Source organism: Alligator mississippiensis, chromosome 1 (genome assembly GCF_030867095.1).
Source record: "Alligator mississippiensis isolate rAllMis1 chromosome 1, rAllMis1, whole genome shotgun sequence".
Classification (NCBI taxonomy): domain Eukaryota; kingdom Metazoa; phylum Chordata; order Crocodylia; family Alligatoridae; genus Alligator; species Alligator mississippiensis.
Window position 1 is genome coordinate 265,943,282 of NC_081824.1, and position 23,843 is coordinate 265,967,124.

Genomic DNA, 23,843 nt, shown 5'->3' on the forward strand with positions numbered 1-23,843 from the left:
TGCTACCCCAGTTGGGAGGTGATTCACCTGAAGCAGAAACTGTTAAATTTGCTGGTTTGTGGATAAGTAGTTCATAGAGGGTCCTATAGAAAAGGCATCCCTGTGGAAAAACCTAAGAAAATCCTATGTGAAAATTAAATTCATAAATACTTCAGCAGGGAAATTCATAATTTGCTGGCGAAGGAAACTCACATATTGGATATAACTGTGGACCAGATTATACCAGATGGGTTTTCCTCCAAGGGTATGACATGACTTCTGTACTGTTAATGTAACAGACTTGGTCCTTACTAATAGCCAGATACTTCTGCTGGATGTGGATAGAAGGAAGTTGGACCCTAAGGAGAAATTCTTAGTGCCTTATGGCCGACAGAAATCAATTCCTTCCTGCAGCAGTTCAAAACAAGCTGTGTTGAAACCAGGTCATGATGCAATAACACCTCTATAGATAAAGGACTGATACAGCAAGCCTAATAGGAGTGTTTGAAGTGAGAAATATCCTGTCAGGATGGCTGTTTAGCGTAACTCTGGTTCAAACTGAACCAAAGAGCAAGTTCTGGGTAGTAGCAATGAATGTAACAAAAAGGTGCAGCTAGGGGAAAAATCAGACCACAGAGTTCAATGTAGCTGATGTTTCAAAGCCAGCTAGAAAGAGCTGTAAAACAACTCAGTAATAAAGTTAGGGTGTTGACAAAATTATTTATAGAAGCCAAACAGAGGAAGCAATCACTGCTATTTTGTGTGCTAGTGTCTTATTCAAGAATAATGATGATCTTGGAAAAATTAGGATTAGGGGTCACATCAAATCATACTGAAACCAGGGAATGTTTCTGTGATGCAGAACCCAACATCAAATTCCCATGGCATGTTAGGCAGTGGTGTAAGAGAAGCAAACCTGCATGCTGGAGGATGGCCTGATTGAACTGTCTATATAATCTTTTGACATCCTCAGTTATTATTGTAAAAAACACAGTGGAGACCTGAGAATGAATGTTGATTCCAGGAGTCTTAATCCACAGACTGTTCAAGATAGCCACTCATTTCCTCATGTGACAGACACTGTGGATAATGTGTCAGGAACAAAGCTTTCTAATATATATTTTTTGGTATCTGGATACTATTAGATAAAAATGATACCTGAGGATAAAGGGAAAACTGCCTTTGTGACATTCTATGGATTGTTTCAATTCTGTAGAATGTCTTTTGGACACTTAAATGCACCAAGGACATTTTAGAGGGTAATAAATATCTAACCTAAGTTTCAAGAACTTAAAAGCATCTTCACATAACTGATTTCTTTATTTCCAAGAAACATTTTGTAGCTGTGGAAAGGACTCTAGAACTTTTTAAGGAGGCAGCATCTTGTTAGGACATGCAGGCAATGAAGATAGACAATAAGGACTGTAAAGTCTCTACAAATCTGGAGGAGGTGCAGGAGTTTGTAGGTCTCTATGGCTTCTACAGGAGACTGGTGCAAAAATTTAAAGGGCAAAAAAACTGTGTCTAGGCTGAGGGTAACATCAAAATGTATTTGAGTCACTGAGGCAAAGACTTATAAAACATGTTGTGCCTAAATTCCTGGGTCTACCCCATCCATTGTAGCTGTTGTTGGCTTTGCATTTGAACAATTTGATGAGCACAAGCAGAGCATGAGCAGATAGGTTTGGGAGGTCACAGAATACATGAGGAAAACCAAGTCTATGGCTATATAACTAGATTGTCTGGCTATTATGGAGGCCCCAAAGACCTGTTATCTGTTTGCACTGGGTATAGAATGTGTGATGTGAATTGTGTATTGTCCCTTGAATGGATCTTGAATGGTCTGTAGACTAAGTCACCTGGAGTCAAAATGTGTCCAAAATATGGCTGCAGAGGTTTTCAGTCGAGTGAGAGCTCTAGGAAGAGACTGAGCTTGTGACATCAGGCAGGATCAGTCCAAGGACCCTGAGTTACTTTTTGTGTGCCAATGGATCTGCTAAAGGAGACTCACACTAGGAAGTTTTTATGCCAATCAAGAACCATTACTCACTGATCTGGTTACAAGCTTGCACATATATGAAGGTAACAGACCTGTTTTGGCGGCAAGCTTTCATAGAACACTACTAAATCATCAGCATGATAATGAAGCAGGAGGCTACTTGGATTATGAAAAGACATTGTGCTAAGTATTTGGTAGATTTTTTTGACTGGTCATGGCTACAGATGATATATACCAGGTACTTTTTTGTCTTATTTGTCATGCAAGAAGAATGCCAACAAAAAGAAGCCAAACTTCTTTGGGGAAAATCTATTAACTTTCTAAGTCCTGGACACAGATATATTTGAAAGATATATTACCAAAAACACCAGCTAGAAATTGTCACTTGCTGGTAGGATGACACTTTTTCAAAGTGTATCAAATCACAGCCACTAAATGATAAAAGGACAGAGAGAGCTACACATGCACTGATTGAACATGCAGTGTTGCACTTCAGCCCACCAAGATGCACCTGCAGGAGTCAAAGAAAGGGATTTGAATCACAGTTATTATCTGATTTTTGCCAACAACTCCAGATAATCAAGATAGGGACCAGTATAGTTCACTCTGTGAATACAGAAATAACACCACTGATTCCATGTTTAGTATCTTACTCAGTGAAGATCAACAAGACTGGAAGAGAAAGACACATCTTTGTAATCTTTGCATATAACACTAATCTATCCTTTTAGCTCCTTAAAAATTATTTGTAGACACTGCAAATTCATGCTTCCCTTTGACATTATGCTTAGGGAGCAAGAACTTGCAAAGCTGTTTTCAACTTCATGGGTGGGGGATGCAATGCACCCTTCTATCTGTGACCTGAAGGACAGCATTTGAGAAAATTAAATAATATTTGAGATTGAAACAAGTGTGTCAGGCACAGGATACCATGGAAAAAAAGAATTATGAACCCATTTGGAGAGGGAGAGGGAGAGGGAGAAAGAGTGTGGCTGTACAGCCAGGAAATAACCCTCAAACTTACTCCTTTTGAGGAGGAGCTTACACAATAATTAAGAAAGGAAACAATTTAATTTCACTACTGATACAACACATTACAGCTCATTTCTATAGTATATCAAGAACTGGTGCATAGATTCACTGAAAGAAAAGAAAAGAAAAAATGCTAAAGAGGCTCAGTAGAGGGATGCAAAAAATAATTTGAAAAGACCCAATCAGGTTCCTATAGCTTGTAACTGGGAGGTTGGATGTAGAGGGGAATTGCTGGTATGTTCTTAGGACCTCCACAGAGCAACATTCCAAAGAAAGTCTGCCCACAATGAATCAGCCTGGCCTAGAGGATATATATAAGCTCTCTAATTACTCATCATTTAAATGAAGGTATAAGAAATATACCCACGACTGAATGTAGGACTTGTGGATGGCAAATCACCTGGATTTCTAGCTATGACAACAGGAATGAGACTTTTGCTTCCAATTCTTGTTCATTGCAGTGGAGAAAGTTGTAGTCAGTGCAGATGGTCAGTGCAGATCATTTGTAGATAGTACTGTATCTTTTCCATAGTGCTAAGGGTTTTATCTAATTCTGTCATGTTATTGTCCCTAACTGGGGAAACTAAAAAGAAAGTTAAGGTCTGTCTTTGTGGATTTGAATTACTACTCTCAAAGTCTCAATAAATCGTTTGATTGCTATAAGCAAGAATTACAGTCTCTATCATTATGGAAATTAATGTACTATTCACTTGTGACGAAGTAAAACAATAGAACCGTCAGTGTTAACATTCAATTAAGATAAATGGGAGAAGTTAACTTCAAAACCTACTTCTGACAAATTAAATTCTTGGAGTGTAGGCAAATATCTTTATGAGCAGCTACCACTGTAAACACTGAAAACATAAGACTGTTTCAGGGGCATACAGGTGTATTCAACCAAAGACAAACTTCTGAAATAAATGATTGTGTAGAACCAGCAATTGGAATTCCTGAAATATAATTTGAATGCTTCTCTTGAAAGGAAATAAGTAGTGGGATAAGCTGAGTATTGAAATGAATATTCCTCAATCCTTTCTGCTTTCATTTTTCCATTTGCTAATGTTAAGAACATCAGAGGTTCTTTTTGCTTTCTAGCATCATACTGAATGACAGTATTTCAATTACATAAGATATGAATTCATTTTGAAGTATTGCTTAAATGCAGCGATAAGAGAATATTCTTTGGAAATTATTCTCTGAAGACGGAGTGAGAAAATTTTGAATAAATACTCAATTTACTATAGGATTTGAGGCAAATTTCAGCATAAGAGATTGGATTGGTACCATACAAGTGTGCTCTGTTTCACTGTTTAGAATTAGCAATTTGATGAACTGTCAAATCACAAGGCTGCTGATGAGTCTATTCATATTGGAGAGACAGGGCAAGATAAGCACCTAACTGTGTACTTCAGTGAATGATTATCCACTAAGAGCAAACAGGAAGCAGTTCTATCATATTTCAGATATAGAAATGAAAGCTTTAATGACGTAAAGCCACAAAAAATCATAGGGGATGGCTGTGTAAATTACAGGAAATTCATCATTAAATTCTATTATAATTTATTTTGATTATTAGAGAAATTAATTTTTGGTTTGTCTTGGGGCTACCAATACTGAAAATATGCCAAAACTGTGAAATTTGTTGTTATAACTCATACAAGCTCCCCTTGCTGGCAGATGCTTCTGTACTTGTTCAAACCTAAGGCCCTGCATACTCTTTGCCTGCTGGGGAGACGGGCAAAATTCAGAGTAGAGGTTCTCAACCTTTTAAGATTCAGGGCAATCCTCCATAACTTTTTTGTATGTGATGGCACCTCTGCTGAGAAACACATTGTACTGCCTCCACTTACCTCAGTGGTTCTCAACCAGGGTTTGCAACATGAGTATTCAGGGTTGAACCAGGGAGGGATGTGGCAAACTGGGCACTCCTGCCTGCCTTAGTTTTATCAGACAACCCACAGCCTTTCCTGGTCTGGTGGCAGCTTCACCCAATTGCAGCAGCGGTGGTGGCAGTGTCCATGCTGTAACAAAGCTGTTGCATTACCTAGTTGAGAAACACTGGCTGAATCAGTTTCTTTGGCTCTAGGCTTCTGGGAACACAGTCCTAGTGTGAGCCCTGTGTTTGACATGCTCTTTGGAAGTGGGGACCCCATGGCCAAGGCCCCAAAACCAGCTCTGACTTGCCCAAGTGTCTCAGTAAGACCTTGGGCACTCACAAAATTTCCACCAAAGCCAGAGACCTCTTATTTACTGTTTCCTTAGTTAGGGCTATATGATGAAAGCAAATCACATGCAGATTCACATGCAGATTGTGCCAATATATTTCTAAGCACACAGAACTTTTAACTCATGCAGAAAGCATCATAGGTTTACTAAACCTTGAAAAATATTTAATATCTGCACACAACTCCCTCCCTGACTCCCTCCACTATTGTAACCATTCTAAGAGAGCTCTAGATTTTGGTCAGTCCTTTCTAGGTCCCCAGTCTTCTCAGTACCAGCCTGCTGCCCATCTTCTCTTATCAGCTGGTCAGTTTGCGAGAGAAACGTACTAAGAGCAGACTTTTTCCTTTTTTTTTTTTTTTTAATAACTGTTCAGTCACTTGTGTCATCTCAACTAAGCCATAGTGGTCACTTCAAGCAAACATTTCTTATGAAATGATCTGTTGCTTAATTTCCCTAACCTATAGTCCAGATTGGGAAGAATAGTTTCTTATAGCATGGCTAACCCCAGTAGCAGCCCCAGAATACTGGCATAGAAATTCATTAAATGTTAATGACCATTGATCACTCTATGCTGTTCATTCACTGAAAACACCTCTTGGGACTCCAGTCCAATATGAGGCCAAAAAAACCAAAAGGGCTTCACAAAATTAAATTGAGTTTGAAGTTCATTATAAGTACTTACAAATATACACTGAATCATCATCATACTCATGCAATTGGCTGCATTTTGTTTACTCTGCATGTTTGCTGATATCTTGCCCGTGGTAACAAAGGCATAAATGCACAAATTGGAGTAGAGGTCCAATCAGAAAAAATGTCTAGTTTTGACACTAAAATAATTTTAAACCTAATTCTCTCTCAGCCATGAACTTGGTTCTACTAAAGATATCACCCACAAAAATCCTTACCTATTTCCTGCAAATTTCCTGGGCCATCATGGCTACAACCTCACTCCAACACAACAATCTTAATCCTTTTATTTAGCCTATCAGTATCATAGGCTAGGGACAGACATTACAGACAAACTGGTTTAAGTGATCAAAAACTGGCTTAAACCTGTAACAGAACAGAAGTTCAGTGCACATAAACCAGTTTGAAAATGGCTGAAACCGGTTTAAGATAAACCTGGTTGAATGTAGTATCATACTTAACTGATCTGGGTCAAATCGATTTATGCAGCATCTGTCCCAGATCCCTTCCTGGTTTAATTTAAACCAAAGTGCCCCAGCATCCCAGATGATTTGCAGCCCTGGGCAGGGCTCTTGGTTTCACAGCACCAACTTAACAGGGGCATCAAAACTGCTCCCACCATCGCAGACTCTATGCCTCAGCAGCAAGAGCAGCCATACAGCATTGCTCTTGCAGGAGCAGCTGGGTATAAGAGCAACAGCTGGCAGTGGTGTTAGAAGCCAGGGGCTGTTTTTTAGTCCCCAGCATGGATAAAACTCCTATGCCTTCCCCTCCCCCTCAGTTCTCAGAACCATACCCCTATGGCACTCTCCTTGCCTGCACTTTCCCGTGCTTTCCTGCAGGGTTGCCTAGGGCACAAACCCTGCTTGTTATACCTCTACCAAACACAAAGGTAAGGCATTAAGGAGTTAATATTAGTTATTTGTCACCAAATTGAAAGAAGTTTTAGGATTTTTTAATCAAAGATAAGAGGTACAAACCTGGAAATGAAGTATCTGGTTTGAGCTAAATTTGGAAAGTTTGGATTTATTGCATCTCATTTGAATTTCAGTGTAGGTCATTTTACTACTAATCAGCCCAACCACATTTTATTTTTATTTGTATGTAGTTTATTCTAGCTGCTCATAATGCATAACTCTTTCAAAAATTCTTAACAAAAGATATTTTCTTTATGTTCAGTATAGGTGGTTCAATATTGGTAACCAAAGTAGTTTGTCATAAAACTGAACATAAAATGCCATGTGGTTTTATTCTGTATGTGATAAGTTTTTTTAATTACAGCTCTGTTTTCTTGTTTTTAAAAAGATGCCAATGGTACATCAAGGCCAAAATGAAGTCTGAAGAGAAAAGAAGGGCTCATTTGCAAAATGGGCATTGTAAGTTGTGCAACATTTTATTACTTAATGCCTTTCTCATATTTTAAATAAAATTAAGCATTGCTTTCTCTACACCTTTTGTCCATGCTCCTGTAAGCTAATCATTGTGGGTAGACCACTGTTGATTATACAGTAAGGATCTCTTTTTTATCTGTGCATTCTCTTCTCAAATTTCATTGAAATATTTACATTTATTATAGTGAGCATTTCAACATTAGTACAGTTCAATAGTTTTTCAGGCTAGTGGGGAAAATAACAGCTGATGTGAAATGTGATGTGTGTTGTGTGTACACACACACATATATTATAGATAGATAGATAGATAGATAGATAGATAGATAGATAGATAGATAGATAGATAGATAGATAGATAGATAGATAGATAGATAGATGCAAGGATGTGGCTAAAGACTAACAAAACCTTACTGACATAACTATGCCATCATTTTTATAAACCCATGGGCAAAGGGCATGTGCATACAAAGAGTGGAATCTTTAGAAAAGTCATTATACCCACATATCTGTGTGTGTGCGTGTGTGTGTAATGACTTTTCTAAAGATTCCACTCTTTGTATGCAAATGCCCTTTGCCCATTGGTTTATAAAAATGGTGGCATAGTTATCAGTCAGCAAGTTTTTGTTAGCCTTAAGCCACATCCCTCCTTACAGAAGTATAAGGATCATTACAATGACTAAAGAACCAGTGATTAAAGCTGCCTGTTGTGAGACAGTAATGTGCGCATCGGCAACGAACACTCTCAGTGCCTGTTATGTGCTTCAGAAATATATATCCTGGGGTGCTGTTCTCAGTGCTACTTGTCTCCAAGCTTGTCCAAAAAGCTTTGGGGGCAAGGCTAAAACTCTTCTTGCTGGAGGCTTTGATACAGGCCTTCTCAGCCTCTAGGAGGTCGTAAGAAAAGCCTCAATTTCCTCATGTCTGAAAGTTCCACTTTTAACTCTTAGTCCACTGCAAGGTCTCAGGCTGCTTCTTCTCAGAGACTTCATTCATTTACCACTACTTCAACATTGGTGTCTGTCTGAGGTAGAAAGGTGTACCTCTCAAGAGAGGCTTGTTCCCTGGGACCTGAGAAGCAAAGAATCACCTTTATTCTGTCCCCGTTCAGCCACAAAATTGAAAAGACTCATTCCAGTACTCCAGCTAGTACCAATGTATAGGAAAGCTTTGACAGTTTGGACTAAAACCCAAAAACTGTACAGCTCATGGCACTGTCCTCGTGGCACTTAGAACCTCAGTCCAAAATACCTCCATATCATATACATCCTTCATAGTTGCAGTAACCTTCTCAGCATCACCTATGTCTTTAGTGTCCAAGATCTTGATATTTACGACCTCAGCACCAACATCCTATATAATAGAGTGATTTCTTCTGGTCTTGATACAAGTCACTTTCATTGGAAGACGTGGGGAGGTCATTATAAAGCAACCTGCTGGAGGGTTGGCAACCTGAACCAACCTCCCCTATTTACAGGTCCTAATTGGATTGTCCCTTTCCCCCAGAGGTAACATATTTATTTTCCTATCTTCTGTCAAATAGAGCAGAGTATCATCTCCTCCATGTCCCCCATCTCCTCCTTAAGAAGCTCAGTGGGAGGTAGGGAAGTATTCTAAGGAATACACCCTTATGTCCCTGAAACAGTCTAATGTTTTCAGTGTTTACAGTGGTAGCTGCTCATGAAGATATTTGCCTGCACTCCAAGAATTTAATTTGTCACAAGTAGATTTTGAAGTTAACTTCTCCCATTTAGAGGAGTTAGGAAGAGGTCAAAATTTCATAGGTGTCACTTCAACTAGTACCTTCTGATGTACCATCCACCCATATACCATAAGAGTCATGGGTGACTGCTGCCTTCTGAGTCTGGGGGGGTCTCCCAGGGGCCGATCACTACACCAGTGGCAAAACCGGAAGTGCACTTCCAGTTTCGCGGATGGCACTTCCAGGGGGTACATGGCCAATCACAGGGGGTGCACATGCACCCACGTGCACCCCCTATGCATCGCCAATGATAAGAATACTCCTCACTGTGTCAGCCACGGCCATTCTAGACCACCCAGCAATCTGTACCACCCCATTCCAAGAAGCCACCTTAATCCATTGTGTCCTGGCTCCTTTATCTAAGCAGAAGATTTGGCTTATTTGGATAACTCTGCTTCTTCAACCTCAGAGGCAAGAGAAAGATAATGGAGAAGAAGATAATTCACTCAACAAGGAGCATGTAATGCCAGCTGCTATTCCTTATTTTCTCCTGATGAGACAGTGAACCCACCTACATCAGCTTCTGCCTTCCAAATATTAGAAAAATACATTTCAAAAGCTTTAATATTTTCCTCAAAATGGCCAAGGGAAACAACAGAAACTCTTGAACATACTTTACTCAACAACACCAGGGAGTTTAGCCATGCCAATAAATGATGGCCTGTTGAAGCCTACCAAATCCATCTGGCATCAACCTGCTTCAATCTCAGCCATCTCCAAGAGAGGAGACAGAAATTATCAAGTCTTTACAAATGGTTTTAAACATTTTTGTTCCCATCTCTCAACTAGCCCTCTGGTTATGCAAGCTGTTTAGGAGAAGGCAAAAGACTAAATCCCTCTAAAATCCATCTCCAGAGAAGAGAATTCCCTAAAATTGGATCTGTTCATCCAAAAGACTATTCAACCATGGCTTTGCAAATGAGGGTAGCAAATTACCAAGTGCTGTTTTGAAAATATTGGACAGATGGTTGTATTTTGTTGATAAATTGTTCAAGGAATAAACGTCAAGATGAGTTTAGATCTGTTATAATGGAAGTCCAGCTGTCTTAGTGGGGCATCTATGCTATTGACAGCACCTTTGACTCTGCTCTACATATCTCTGGGCACTCCTTTGTAATGGTAGGTTCAGTACCTACTCTTCTTTCAGATTGGAGTCCTGTAATACCCTGCACTTCTTCACTGGGTCTCCACGTTACAGCATGAGAACTGACTGATGCTCCAGAGATTTCTCATCATGAAGTATGATAATGATGACAATGTAGAGACCAGACAGCTTCATCCAAACAAAATACTTGATAGCAGTCAGAGATAAAACAGTCAAAATAACAAAGGACTAAATGCATACTATCTTATGTAAAACTTAATATTTGCCTCAAAACTTAAATAGCCATAGATCCCTTTATTGCCTGTCATAGGATCATAGAAAATTAGGTTGGAAGGGACCTCAGGAGGTCATTTAGTCCATCCCCCCTTGCTCAAAGCAGGACCATCCCCAACTATCTCATCCCAGCCAAGGTTTTGTTTACCCAGATCTTAAAATCCTCCAAGGATAGAGATTCCACAATCTCTCTGGGTAGCCTGTTCCAGTGCTTTACTACCTTTCTAGTTGGAAAGACCTTCCTAATATCTAACCTCATCTTCCCTGGCTGCTCCTTGCTCTGTCACTTGCCACCACTAAGAACAGTCTAGCTCCATCCTCTTTTGAACCTCCCTCCAGGTAGTTGAAGGATACTTTTAAATCCCCTGACAGTCTTCTCTTCTCCAGGCTAAATAAACTCAGTTCCCTCAGTCTCTCCTCAAAAATCATGTGCCCCAGCCCCCTTACCCTTTTTGTTGCCCTCCACTGGACTCTCTCCAATTTCTCCACATCCTTTCTGTAGTGGCCCCAAAACTGGACATTTTATTCCAAATGTGGCCTCACCAGTGCTGAATAGAGGGGGAGAATCACTTCCATTGATCTGCTTGTAATGTTCCTACTAATTCATCCCAGTATAACATTAGCTTTCTTCAAAATGAGGGCATGCTGCTGGCTCATGTTCAGCTTATTGCCCACTGAATCCCACAGATTTTTTTCTGCAGAGCTGCCGTTTCACCAGTCAGTCCCCAGCCTGTACTGGTGTGTGGGATTCTTCCATCCTAAGTGATGGACCCTGCACTTCTCCTTACTGAACTTCATGAGATTTCTTTTGGTCCAATCCTCCAATTTGTCAAGGTCTCTGAATCCTAGCCCTACCCTCCAGCATGTCTAGTACTCCCCCCAGCTTGGTGTCATCTGCAGTCTTGATGAGGGTGCTCTCCATCCTATCTTCCAGGTCACTGATAAAGATATTGAACAAAACTGGTACCCAAATCGATGCAATGCCCTTTGGGGCATTGCACTTGATACTGGCTGTCAACTAGACATCGAGCTATTGACCACTACCCTTTGAGCCCAGTGATCCAAACAGTTTTCTATCGACCTTACAGTCCACTAACCCAATGCATACTTCCTTAGCTTGCTTGCTAGAATGTTGTGGGAGACTATATCAGAAGCCTTGCTAAAGTTGAGGTATTTTGCGTCCACAGCTCTCCCCACATCCACAGAGTCAGTCATCTCATCATAGAAGGCAATCAGGTTGGTCAGGCATGACTTCCTCTTGGGGAAACCTTGCTGACTCTTTATAACCACCTTCTACTCCTCCAACTGCTTAGAAATGGATTCTTTGAAGACCTGCTCCATGATTTTTCCAGGGACTGAGGTGAGACTGACAGGTCTGTAGCACCTCACTTCCTCCTTCTTCCCTTTCCTAAAGATGGGCATTACATTTGCCCTTTTCCAATCATCCAGGACCTCTCTCAGTTGCCACAAGTTTTCAAAGATAATGGCCAGGGGCTGTACCATCACATCAGCCAACTCCCTCAGCACCCTCCAGTGCATCATATTTGGCCCCATGAACTTGTATATATCTAACTTCTCTAAATAGTCCTTAACATGTTCTCTTGCCACTGCTAGCTGTTCACCTCCTCACCAAACTGTGCTGCCTGATGCAGTCTGGGAGCTGACCTTATCTGTAAAGACTGAGGTAAAAAAGGCTTTGAGTACTTCAGCCTTTTCTGCATCCTCTGTCACTAGGTTGCCTCACCCATTCCATAAGAGACCCACACTTTCCCTGATCTTCCTCTTCTTACTGACATACTTGTAGAAACCCTTCTTGTTACTCTTCACGTCCCTTGCTAGCTCCAACTCCAATTGTGCTTTGGCCTTCCTGATATCATCCCTGCATGCCTGAGCAATATTCTTATGCTCCTCCCTCATTGTGTCCAAGTTTCCATTTCTTGTAAGCTTCATTTTTGTTTTAGTTCACTGAAGAGCTTCCTGCTAAGCCAAGCTGCTCTTCTGCCACATGTGCTAGTCTTCTTGCACATTCCAATGATGTACCTTCAGTAAGGTTTCTTTAAAATACAACCAGCTCTCATGAACTCCTTTCCCCCTCAAACTGGCTTCCCAGGGTATCCTGCCCATCAGTTCCCTGGGTGAGTCAAAATCTGGTCTTCTGAAGTCCCGGGTCCATACTCTGCAGCTCTTCTTCCTTCTTTTCTGCATGATCCTGAACTCAACCATCTCATGGTTGCTGCTATCCAAGTTGCCATCCACTGTTACATCCCCTACCAATTCTTTCCTGTTTTTGAGCATCAGGTCAAGAGTACAGACCCTAGTTGGCTTTTCCAACACTTGCACCAGAAAGTTGTCCCCAACACTCTCCAAAAACTTCCTGGATTACCTCTGCACTGCTGCATTGCCCTCCCAGCAAATATCAGATTGACTGAAGTCCCCCATGAGAACCAAGGACTCCAATCAGGAAACTTTTGCTAGCTGTTCGAAGAACGCCTCGTCCACCTTATCTTCCTGGTCTGGTGGTCTTTAATAGATACTTGCCATGACATCACCCTAGTTGCTCTCTCCTCTGACCCTAATGCAGAGACTTTCACCAGGCCTGTCTGCAGTTCATACCAGAACTGTGAGCAATCATACAGCTATTTTACATAAAGCACAGCCCCTCCTCCTCTTCTCCTCTGCCTGAATTTCCTGAACAGTTTGTACCCATCCACATCAGTGCTCCAGTCATGCAAGCTATCCCACCAAGTCTCTGTTATTCCAGTCATGTCATAAAAACATCACTCTTTGGCTTTCCACTGAATCATCTAGGAGGACTGGAGAGATTCAGGTTCTTATGTCATGTCATCTCTATGCCATGTTTTGCCATGAACAAGGGAACCTTTATACTTCACCCTAAATTCCTACCCCAGGTATCTGGAATTCCCTGTAAATCTACTTTTATATTAATTGCATCCTAGATTTCTTCTTTTAGTCTTTCTCTCTTGCTGTCTCACTCTTGCTGTCTTGAATAAAGCAAAGACATACATGTAGCGAGAGCTTTGCCATTGTGTTTAGATAAAACAAAATCATTCAGTAGTGCATAAACTATTCAAGGCATCTGATGGCAGGGTAAAAGGGAAGGCTTATAGATGTTTTGTTTTCCCAGTAGGTGTCTGACTTTGTCCAAGCTAACATTTCTCCTAGAGCTCATTCTGTTAGACCTCAGCAAGCTTTCTCTCTGCCTGTCAAGGGCACATATCTGAAATATGTAGAACAGCTATGTGGACCTCAATCCCACACATGCATGATTTTGCTTTCCCTCATGTAGGTCAGTTTTGTAGGACTGTCCTGAAATTATTAATCAAGTAAAACATCATGTACCTACTTCCAGCACATATACAACTGCTTATAACAGTGGACAAAAATTGAAGAAAGAACATCCATTGCTCAGCCCATAGTAACCATGGTTCTTTAAGTTGTGCTGTCAACACAGGTTCCACAAGCTGTTTTTCTGACTTTTTACTGTGGAGAATCTCAAGCATAAGGATTGAGTGGTCAGCTGAAGGATTCATACATCAACAGCCATGATTACAATCCTGTCTGATTTGATCCTTTTGTTGTCTGTGGAGCTCATTTCTGTCATATTCACTCATATTGAGGAGTAGATTACTCCTTAAGTAATTCCACTGAATTATTATTGTACTTATCACATAGCAAAGTCACCCTCAATGTGAGGGCGACAGATTCACATCCCAGATTATAAACCACACTTAAAAGTAGGGTGCCATGCATCCTGGGACAGTCCCACAGATTACCAAGTGCTGCTTTTAAAATATTGGACAGATGGTTGTATTTTGTTGATAAATTGTTCAAGGAATAAACATCAAGATGACTTTAGATCTGTTACAATGGAAGTCCAACTGTCTCTGGGATGTCTATACTATAGACAGCACCTTTGACTCTGCTCTGCATCTCAGTCATGCATTTCAGACTTCCTGCATTTCATGACAGTCCTGCATTTGACAGGCTAGTCCCAGCTGGCTGGTAAAATTTAAAATGAGCTTCTCAGGCACGGAGTGTAGGGTGGGGAGGCAGAGTGGCACAGTCTGTGAAATCGGAAGCCCTAGCAGACAGCAAAATTGCCCTAAAATAAGTTAATTAGTGGGGAAATGATTGTTAACATCTGTGAAGTAAAGAACAATGGGTCATTAATGGGTCATTGACTCCCTTAGCTGCCTGAATAGTAATGCTAGAGCTGCACCACCCCCAACCCCATCCCTGCCTCTGCCTGCAGAACCATTGCTGACTTGAGGGGGATAGGGACATTTCCCTGGATTTGACATTGTCCCATATGGTCACCCTACTTTAAAGCCTGGTGGGAGTTCAGAAGGGGAAGGGACTCCTATTTTTAAATCAATGGATGGGTTTTCATATTGGTAAGTGCTGGATTGGTAGATCTGAAGTCCTCTATTGATCCAAATATAGACTTTTACTCCTGTTGCCTCATTTCCTCAGTATCTCTGAAGTCTCGCCTAGAAAGACCTTGAGGGTGTGAGGGACTTTTATTTTCATACTTATTTAATCCTTGGAAGATCTGTTACTGCCAATACACTTGCCACCTGTTGTGCATTTCTGAGATTAGTTTTAGTAATTTTTATTCACTATAATTTTCAGTTTGTATGTGACAACTGTGATAACCTTAATATGTTTTCTTTCTTTGCAGTGCATTTCCCAGGTGTCAAAACATACATTGATCCAGACACATATGAAGACCCCTCTCTTGCTGTCCATGAGTTTGCAAAGGAGATAGATCCTTCAAGAATTCGTATTGAGAGAGTAATTGGGGCAGGTAAAAGCACGCTTATTTAAAGATCATTAACAATGATAACTGCCTCTCTTAGACAACTGCCATTTTCAAATCACAGCACAGTGCTAGGTGATCAGATATTTTATGAAATGTGTACAGTTTCCCATTTCCCAGTGCACTCCAAAACAACTCTTACACTCAGATCTATGGTGCAGTAATAGAAAATGTTCCTATCCTGCCAATTCCAGAAAGCAGGACAAGGTGTATTCTACTCTGACAAACCTAGATGAAGGAAGTGGGAGCCAGTTATTCCCACAAGACAATGGAAATCTGGCTGATAAAGGCCAATGAGCTTCCTTCCACATAATACGTCCAGATAAGTGGCACATGGAAAAGATGGACTGTGAAGTTCTCTCTATCATTCAGCTGCTCCTGTTTTGCTTGTTAGAGACCTGTGCTGGGTTTCCTCTTTCCTCTTCAGTAAAAGGAGAACAGCAATCACAAGTGGACCATTAGTCTTCCTTCCCTTCATAAACTGGGTAAGGTAATCTAGGGAACTTTGTCTCCAGAAAGCAAGTGTGTGTGACTTTAGGGATGAATGGATGAATACTCATAAGAAGGTATTTTTAAAATTTTCTTAAAAGGCAAAGAGCAAAGTTTTAGTTTGACTGCAGAGAACACTGGTGCCTATCTCATTTCTGAATTCAGAGAGACGGTCTCCAGAAAAGGATAGAGACATGAAGATACTTTATTACACTTAAAAGAACAATTTAGGGCAGGTAGGTATAGACAGAACAAATACATATTTGCCAAGTAATGGGTTAGAACAGGGGCAGGCAATTATTTTGGGCAGAGGGCCGCTTACTGAGTTTTGGCAAGCCATCAAGAGCCGCATGACAGGCATCCCAGGGCTGATAAATGTTCATTTTCTACATTTTTAGGGGCTCCGTGGACCTGATAGAATGGCCTGGCAGGCCACATCCAGTCCCCAGGCCGCATTTTGCCTACCCCTGGGTTAGGAAGTAAATGGGATAGCATTGAAGCTATTACATGTCCTTTCATATAATATTATAGTGAAACGATAGCATTGCTAAAATATAAATTCAACCCCTTTTTGATTAAATATCCACCCTCCTGCATGCTCTAAAAGCCATTGGCTTACTTGGATTGTCCTGAAACTTAGTGTTGCTCAAGGAATTGTAGTGTATAATTACTGTTCCAAATTAGGAGATATTTGAATTAGGGTGCCCAATATACAGACTCCCCCTCAAAAGAAAACCTGTTTTTCATAATCTTGACAACTTCTAACTGTTTTTTGCAGCTAGCTCTGATTGTCTCCCAAATGATCTCAATCATATCTGTTTTACCAAGACTAGTATATCACACCTATTACTCTTAGGAGGAAACAAAATTAAAGATGTAAGAAAAGATTTGGTTTGCCTGACTGTGAGACTAACTCATATGAACCAAACGGATTATATTTTGCATGCAAGTACACGTATTTACAAGGCTTTCAAGCTCATCAGGATACAGATCACCTTGATGGGTGCTGAAATGACAATGAGCTGACAATGAACAGGTTTTGATACATGTGAGGCAGGGCACCTTTGGTGCCTCCCACTTTAAGAGGCTTAAACAGGCTGTGGAACAGCTGGCAGGTGCAGTGCAGCTTAATGAGGCAAGCACATGACCAGAAGGGGACTCTGGATTGGAGGATGGAGCTGGGCAGCCTCACTATAAACCCAGGTCCTCAGAGCTGAGTGGGCAGTTGCTGCAGAGAGCCAGAGGGATAATATTGCCCAGCCAGAGCTCCTGCTCCCAGAACACCTGGAGGTTCAGGGTAGGAACTATGGGGATGGAGGAGGTTCCTGGTCCTGGAGCATGACCTAAAACTACACCCTTCTAGGGAAGGGATGGGCTGTCTGTGGCAGGGTGGTCCCCAGGAAATGCCATGCCAGTGCCTCCCTGAGAGGTGATCTTGTGGCCACCTACAAATTCATTGGAGGGACAACAAGGGATAGGAGATGCTCTGTTTACCAGGGCACCCCTTGGAGCAACTAGAAATAATGGCCACAAACTGACAGAAAGCAGATTCAAGTTAGACATCAGGAAGAACTTTATGTTAAGGGTTGCAAGAATCTGGAATGGGTTTCAAAGGGAAGTGGTGCTCTCCCCTATCTTGGGGGGCCTTTAATAGGATACTGGATGAGCACTGACTGGGGTCACCTGACCCCAGCAGTCTTTCCAGCCCAGGGCAGGGGGTTGGACTCGATGATCTGCTGAGGTCCCTTCTGACCTTAACAGCTATGAATCTATGAAAGGCAAGCATGGGGTGCCATATAGCCTCAGCCCCATGACCTGGTGGGTTAACCTGTAGAGGGGACAGGCAAGGGGTCCAGGTATGACATCAGAGGCCTGATGCCCAAGGGGCATAAGGCCTAGTAGCCCAGGTGAGGGGGTGGTATAGTGGCCCCAGTAAAGAGGCATGTGTGTGTGGGCCGTGTAGAGTAAGGTCCACATAGTTGGGCCTGAAGGACTATGCATAGGCTGCCCTTAGTGATCGAGTGAGCTGTGTTTGGATGGGCCTGAGAAGGCAGACCCATATGAGAGGAAGAGGGCTAGCTGCTCAAGAACCTGACCAGAGAAACCCTTGACTGGTCAATGCTGGGGCCAGGACCAGAAGGTTCAAAGTGCCAGAGCACCCACTGCTAGGGACACCCAGAGCCAGGGGCCTGGGGTTCTGACTGGCCTAGAGGTGAAGCCAGGGTCTGTGTGGCCAAAGGTCCTAGAGGGGGCCACTGCCAAGAGGGTTCAGGGAGTTTGGCAGCCCAGAATGAGGGTGGAGATTAGACTGCCTGAGAAGGAGGGATCCAGCTTGGGGTCCAAACACCAGGTGGACATAGAAGGAGCATAGAAGGGCATAGGAGGTCCATCATGGGGCCGAAGCTATATAGTGATGCCATCTGTGAGACAGGACATGGTATATGCGGAGGTTCAGAGACGTGTATAATTCCCTTAGCATCAGGCAGTAAATGGGCAGCCTCCCACCATATAAACAATTAATTAGATACATCAAAGTCATGGCAGGTGGGTGGACTGCCCTAGACAGGTGGGCAAGCCAATGATCTGAGTGGCCACGGAGATGGTCCCCTGTCACAACATATCACAGGCTCTTAAGGTTAACAGAGGTTACCACCTCTTTTTACACAAACCTAAGAAATCAGCCTCTGGTTCTGATTGCACCCCAAAGGGTCCCAATTACCTTACCCTCAAGACTGCCAGCTGCTGACCTCCACCACCGTTTTGGGAGGCAGTACTGAACACAAAACAAGGCTCAACAAGAAATCAAGATCTACAAATTGGCATAAGCTTAATGCTCAAAACCTCTGGCATTTATGCCTTTTTGGGCAGGTCTAAGTCCTCCCTACTTTTCTGTATAAACTGGGATCTTGGGGAAGTCTGTCCCTCTAGTGAAACTGAATCCCTCTCTCCATCTCCCCAAGTGGGAACCAAGATCCATGGAGCTCTTTGCATTTGGGGGAGTCTGAGTTTTTAAGTCCACTTAATATGGTCTCCTTTCCCTGTGCATGAATCAGACTTGAGTGTAGGAACTGTAAACTGTGCAGGTCACCCAAATTTGAACATCCAGAACATTATAAGTACAAAATTAAGGTATGCATGAGTCATGCCTGACCAATCTGATTGCTTTCTATGATGAGATGACTGACTCTTTGGATGCAGGGAGAGCAGTGGATGTGACATACCTTGATTTTTAGCAAAGCTTTTGATAGAGCCTTCCACAACATTCTGGCAAGCAAGGTAAGGAAGTAGAGATTGGATGAATGGACTGTAAGATAAATAGAAAACAGGCTGGATCATCAGGCTTAGAGGGTAGTAATCAATGGCTTGATATCTAGTTGGCAGATGGTATGAGATAGAGTGCCCCAAGAGTTGATCCTGGGGCTGGTTTTGTTCACTATCTTCATTAATGATCTGGAAGATGGGATGGATTGCACCCTTAGCAAGTTTGCAAATGACACCAAGCTTGGGGGGAGTAGTAGATATGCTGGAGGATAGGGCTAGGATTCAAAGAGACCTCAACAAATTGAAGGATTGAATCAAAAGAAATCTCATGAAGTTCAATAAGAAGTGCAAAGTCCTGCACTTAGGACAGAAAAATCCCATGCATGGGTACAGGCTGTGGACCTACTAGCTAAGCAGCAGTTCTACAGAAAGGACCTGTGCCCTTGATGTGAAGAAGGCTAATGGCGCACTGGTCTGCATTAGTAGGAGTGTTGCCAGCAGATTGAGGGAAGCAATTATTCCCCTCTATTTGGCACTACTGAGGCCACATCTAGAGTACTGTGTCCAGTTTTGGGGCCCCCACTACAGAAAGGATGTGGACACATTGGAGAGAGTCCAATGGAGGGCAACAAAATGGTTATGGGGCTGGGTACATGACTTGTGAGGAGAGACTGAAGGAACTGGGCTTATTTAGCCTGGAGAAGAGAAGACTAAGAGGGGATTTAATAGCAGCCTTCAACTACCTGGAGAGTGACTCCAAAGAGCATGGAGCTAGACTCTGCTCAGTGGTGGCAGATGACAAAACAAGGAGCAATCATCTCAAGTTGCAACAAGGAGGGTTGGGGTAGTAAAAAAATGTGTGGAAAAACTTTCTCATGAGAAGGGTAGTAAAGCAGTGGAACAGGCTACTCAGAGGTTGTGGAATCTGCATCCTTGGAGGTAGACAGAGCTTTGACTGGAATGATCTAATTGGGGCTGGTCCTGCTTTGAGCATGGGTTTGGACTAGATGACCTCCTGACATCCCTTCTGACCATCATTTTCTATGATTCCCTGATTCTGTCATTTCGTTATGTGAAGGGGGAACTGGCTGGAGGCAGGATGGAGAGAGCCAGAATACAAAGGGCACTGACTAGGAATATCAGGGGTCTGGATATAAGGCTTGGCTAAAGCAGGTATGGGTGAGTTTGTTGGGGAGTATAGTGAGGATATGGAGCTTACTAAAGTATCCATCTTGTGCTATATAATTGAGGAACATTTAATTTTGCAGTCCTGTGCTGTGATAGCTACACAGCAGTAAAGGTCCCCAACAGCAAGGAACAGGTTTTTGTGTGCTAGAATATTCTAAAATGCAGTTAGCTTAATGGGATGGGGAGGGGAGGCATATGGTTGTAGGGTTTGGGGGATGGAGAGGCACACTAATCTTTCATGCGCTTAAAGATTAGCCCCCATGTGATACACCTCTGAAGATTTTCGAACATAGAACGTATGTATTATTTCCCTTACTCGCCCTATCAGCCACTGCACCCTCCAGATACATTGAAACACAGTGCTAATCCCCAGTCCACTACAACAAAGTATGCAGAGTGGGAGGGGAACCTGAGGAATCACACAGCAGCCCACAATTGATCTAGCAGTGATACAGATTCACATGAACAAGGTTAGTTGACATAGTGATAAATAACTTGCAACTGACCTAAACCTGGGCTTTCACTGCTGCTATGAGGAAATTCAGGATTTTGTAAAGAAGCAGCCACCAGTGCTACAGGCATGGATTCACCCCCTCCTTCCAGCTCCCCTGCCTCCATCATTGGGGTTGGCAGACCATGCCTTGGGAGCAGTAGCCATAGACTTCTTTTAAGTCTCTGATTTATGTAAGAATCTATACCCCCACCCTCTCAGCACCCTCTTCTCTCCACTCTGTGCTCAACAGCACCTCCTCTCCCCTCCCCTGCCTGCTGTTTCCATGGGTCCCATTTTCCCTGGGGAAGGAAGAAGCTCCAGAGCTGCTCCTGCCCACTTCTGGTCAGGGATTCAGCTGGAAGTAATGGCAGCAGTAGCAGTGGGGAGGTTCCCCTTCCCTAACCCTGCTCCTGGGCTGGGAGGAACACCCAAGAGTATTGGGCAAGGAGGAGGAATCTACCTACTCCTGCCACTGTCCCAGGCTGAACTGAGTTCCCCCATACAGTTATGGAGTTCCCCCACCTCCGGGGCAAATGGGGACACTGGTAGCAGGGGAGGGAGAGAATGGGACAGGAGAGGATGTACAACTGAGCATGGAAGGGGGGAAATCTTACATGATATGGAGACTTAAGGTTCCCAGCTGCTATTCCCATGGTAGCATCTAAAAGGGCAAAAGTTCCCCCCAGCTGCTATTCCCATAATGGCAGGGTACTGCTGCACCTCCTCTGGATCCACCCCAACTGCCACTGCATCATTCCTTAAAGCAAAGTTCAGGAAAATATTAGTGCAGACAAAAAACAGTGAGATTCAATGATTTGCTCAAATTCCCAGAGCAAACCAAAACATTTGTAGCCTGGGTACATCCAGGGGTGTGCCCTGTCCACCAGTGGAAGGGATGGTGCTGAGAGGGGGGCCTGCCACCTGGGATCAGTTCCCTCTCCTCTACAGAGCCAGGCCAAGACAAAGTGCTCAACTATATACAAATGTATTGCTACAATAAATAAATATGAATAAGAAACATTACATATTTACAATAAAATTAGTACATGGCACCTTATACAATAACCTGCAATCAACATATTGCATAACTACGAGGGACTGCAAAAACATGAACTGGGTTATTCACAGCATATGCAATAATTAACCCCCTTGCACAGAATAAACATTAACACATTGGAACAGGTAAGTTAAGGCAACAACACAATAAACACATCAACTTATATCAACTTAGATAAACCCAGGTAGGTTGAAGTAGCAATACCATAGATGTACACAGGCAACAATACAGGTAAGTTCTGATAATAGACGATAAACACATATAGGCAATGAAGAAAGATACACCCATATAAACTCCCTTAAGGAGTACCCATGACTATATTAACCTCTACAGTACAAAACAACAATCACAAAATATGGGGGTGTACTCAGCACCTCACCGGGTGTTCCCTGGAGCCCCTCCCCTTTAGGGACCTGGGATGTGGACATGCCTCCTCCCACAATGGAAGATGGTGGAGACTGCAAGTCCACCTACCCTGCAGGACCTGCTGCTTTCCCAGCAACTCCCACTCCCACTTTGAAGCAGCTAAGGCTCATCCCCTGGTAACCAGTCCTGTGAGGGCCTCTCTCTGGTGGCACCTCCGGCTTCTCTCAATGGCCTGGTGCCCCACACTGGGCACCCAGGGTGTTCCCATGGGAGCTGAGCCTTTACTGTCTCCGGTTCCCCAGCCTCACACCGGGGGGTTCTTCCTTTTCCCCGGCCCTGCTCTGCGCACTGGGGCTCTTTTAGTTTCATGCGGAGCCACACTGCAGGGCTTTGGTTACTTGGCCTAGAGCTGGGGCTAACTTGAGTAGCCTCGAGCTGCTCCCAGGGCCAGCTCTCCATTTGCCAACCTGTACACTGTGTGGGGCCCGAGCAGCCTCAAGCTGCTCTCAGGGCCAGCTCTTCCTGCGTCAATCCAAACACCACCTACCCAGCCACTTGCCAGGTTCACAGGCTCAAGGCATCTCAAGCAGTGCCTAGAACCTGAGCACCATGCACTGATCTGTGCACCATCGAGGCTTAGGTAGGGTCCTGAGGATAGTCGCCTCCAGAGCCCCTCTCTGCTCGCCATCCCTCTCTCCCTCCAGTGTGCCGAGCACACTCTCCTTTTATATGCTTCAGGGGCTCCACCCCCAAAGTTCTCTGGACCTGGGAGGGGCGCAGTTTCAAACCAGGTCCAGACTACTCTTTGCCTCCTTCCTTTGGGAGGCCCCTCCTCAGGGGGCACCAGAGACAGCCTTGAAGGTTAGGTCCTGTTACACCTTAATGTGCTTATAAGTACTGAGTAGCTCTGAGGGGGTATGCCTAACTCTTCTCCCTAGGACAGTGCAGATCCACACAAACTATACAAACAATCCCTATACCAGAGAAGAAATTGGGTATATTTCCTAGGAATCAGTATGAAAGATGACTTATCAGATGTTTAAACAAAGAAGACTGTGGAGATTGAAAAACTGTAGTTTATAATATTTACATCTGCAACACTGCATTGATACCTTTATTGACAGACCATAGTGGTAGATGCCCAGAAGATTCAAATATGTTAATATTTCTTTTTTTGTGAGCTTTTTCCCTTTGTATAAGAAAACAGATTTCAGTAGTTTATTATCATTTGATTAATTATCCTTGCAGTCAAAAACAGAGAAGGTTCAAAATATATTTTTCAGGGATACAATCATTCCCTGTGCATTACCTGCAGATGTGTATGCTCAACAGGAGACTATCTTTTTTTCTTTACTACTTTACCCTATCCTTGCTTTATCTATTATACTTCATTAGTCAGGGGCATCCTGCCAAACCTTTCTGCTCTTCATTCATAGTTGAACAGTTGTAAAGCTAAGGTCTTGCAACATGCCATAAATGGGGCAAGACTTGGATTATTCACTACTGTCAAGAGTACACTAGATTTTCTGTAAAGTAAAAGAACTCTTGACAATGGGAGATACTCAGGTCTGTGATAAAGTGGAGAAAGTCTGAACGGCTTAGGCCGTTCAGAACTTTTTTATTAAATGATGTGTGGTGGACATGCACAGGAAAGGTTTTTTTTCCTCATTGCCCACTTCAGTACAGATGGATGGA

At 42.9% G+C, this 23,843-nt stretch overlaps 1 protein-coding gene across 3 annotated transcripts in view; it reads left to right on the forward strand.

Annotated features, from left to right (window-relative positions):
• EPHA6 (EPH receptor A6) overlaps positions 1–23,843 on the forward strand; it is a 978,007-nt gene that overhangs the window by 740,860 nt on the left and 213,304 nt on the right. For all 3 annotated transcript variants that reach the window (XM_019476566.2, XM_059720587.1, XM_059720588.1), the window contains 2 exons: positions 7,232–7,302; positions 15,157–15,282. In XM_019476566.2, the coding sequence (XP_019332111.1) occupies positions 7,232–7,302; positions 15,157–15,282 (197 nt within the window). The remainder of the gene's footprint in view (positions 1–7,231; positions 7,303–15,156; positions 15,283–23,843) is intronic.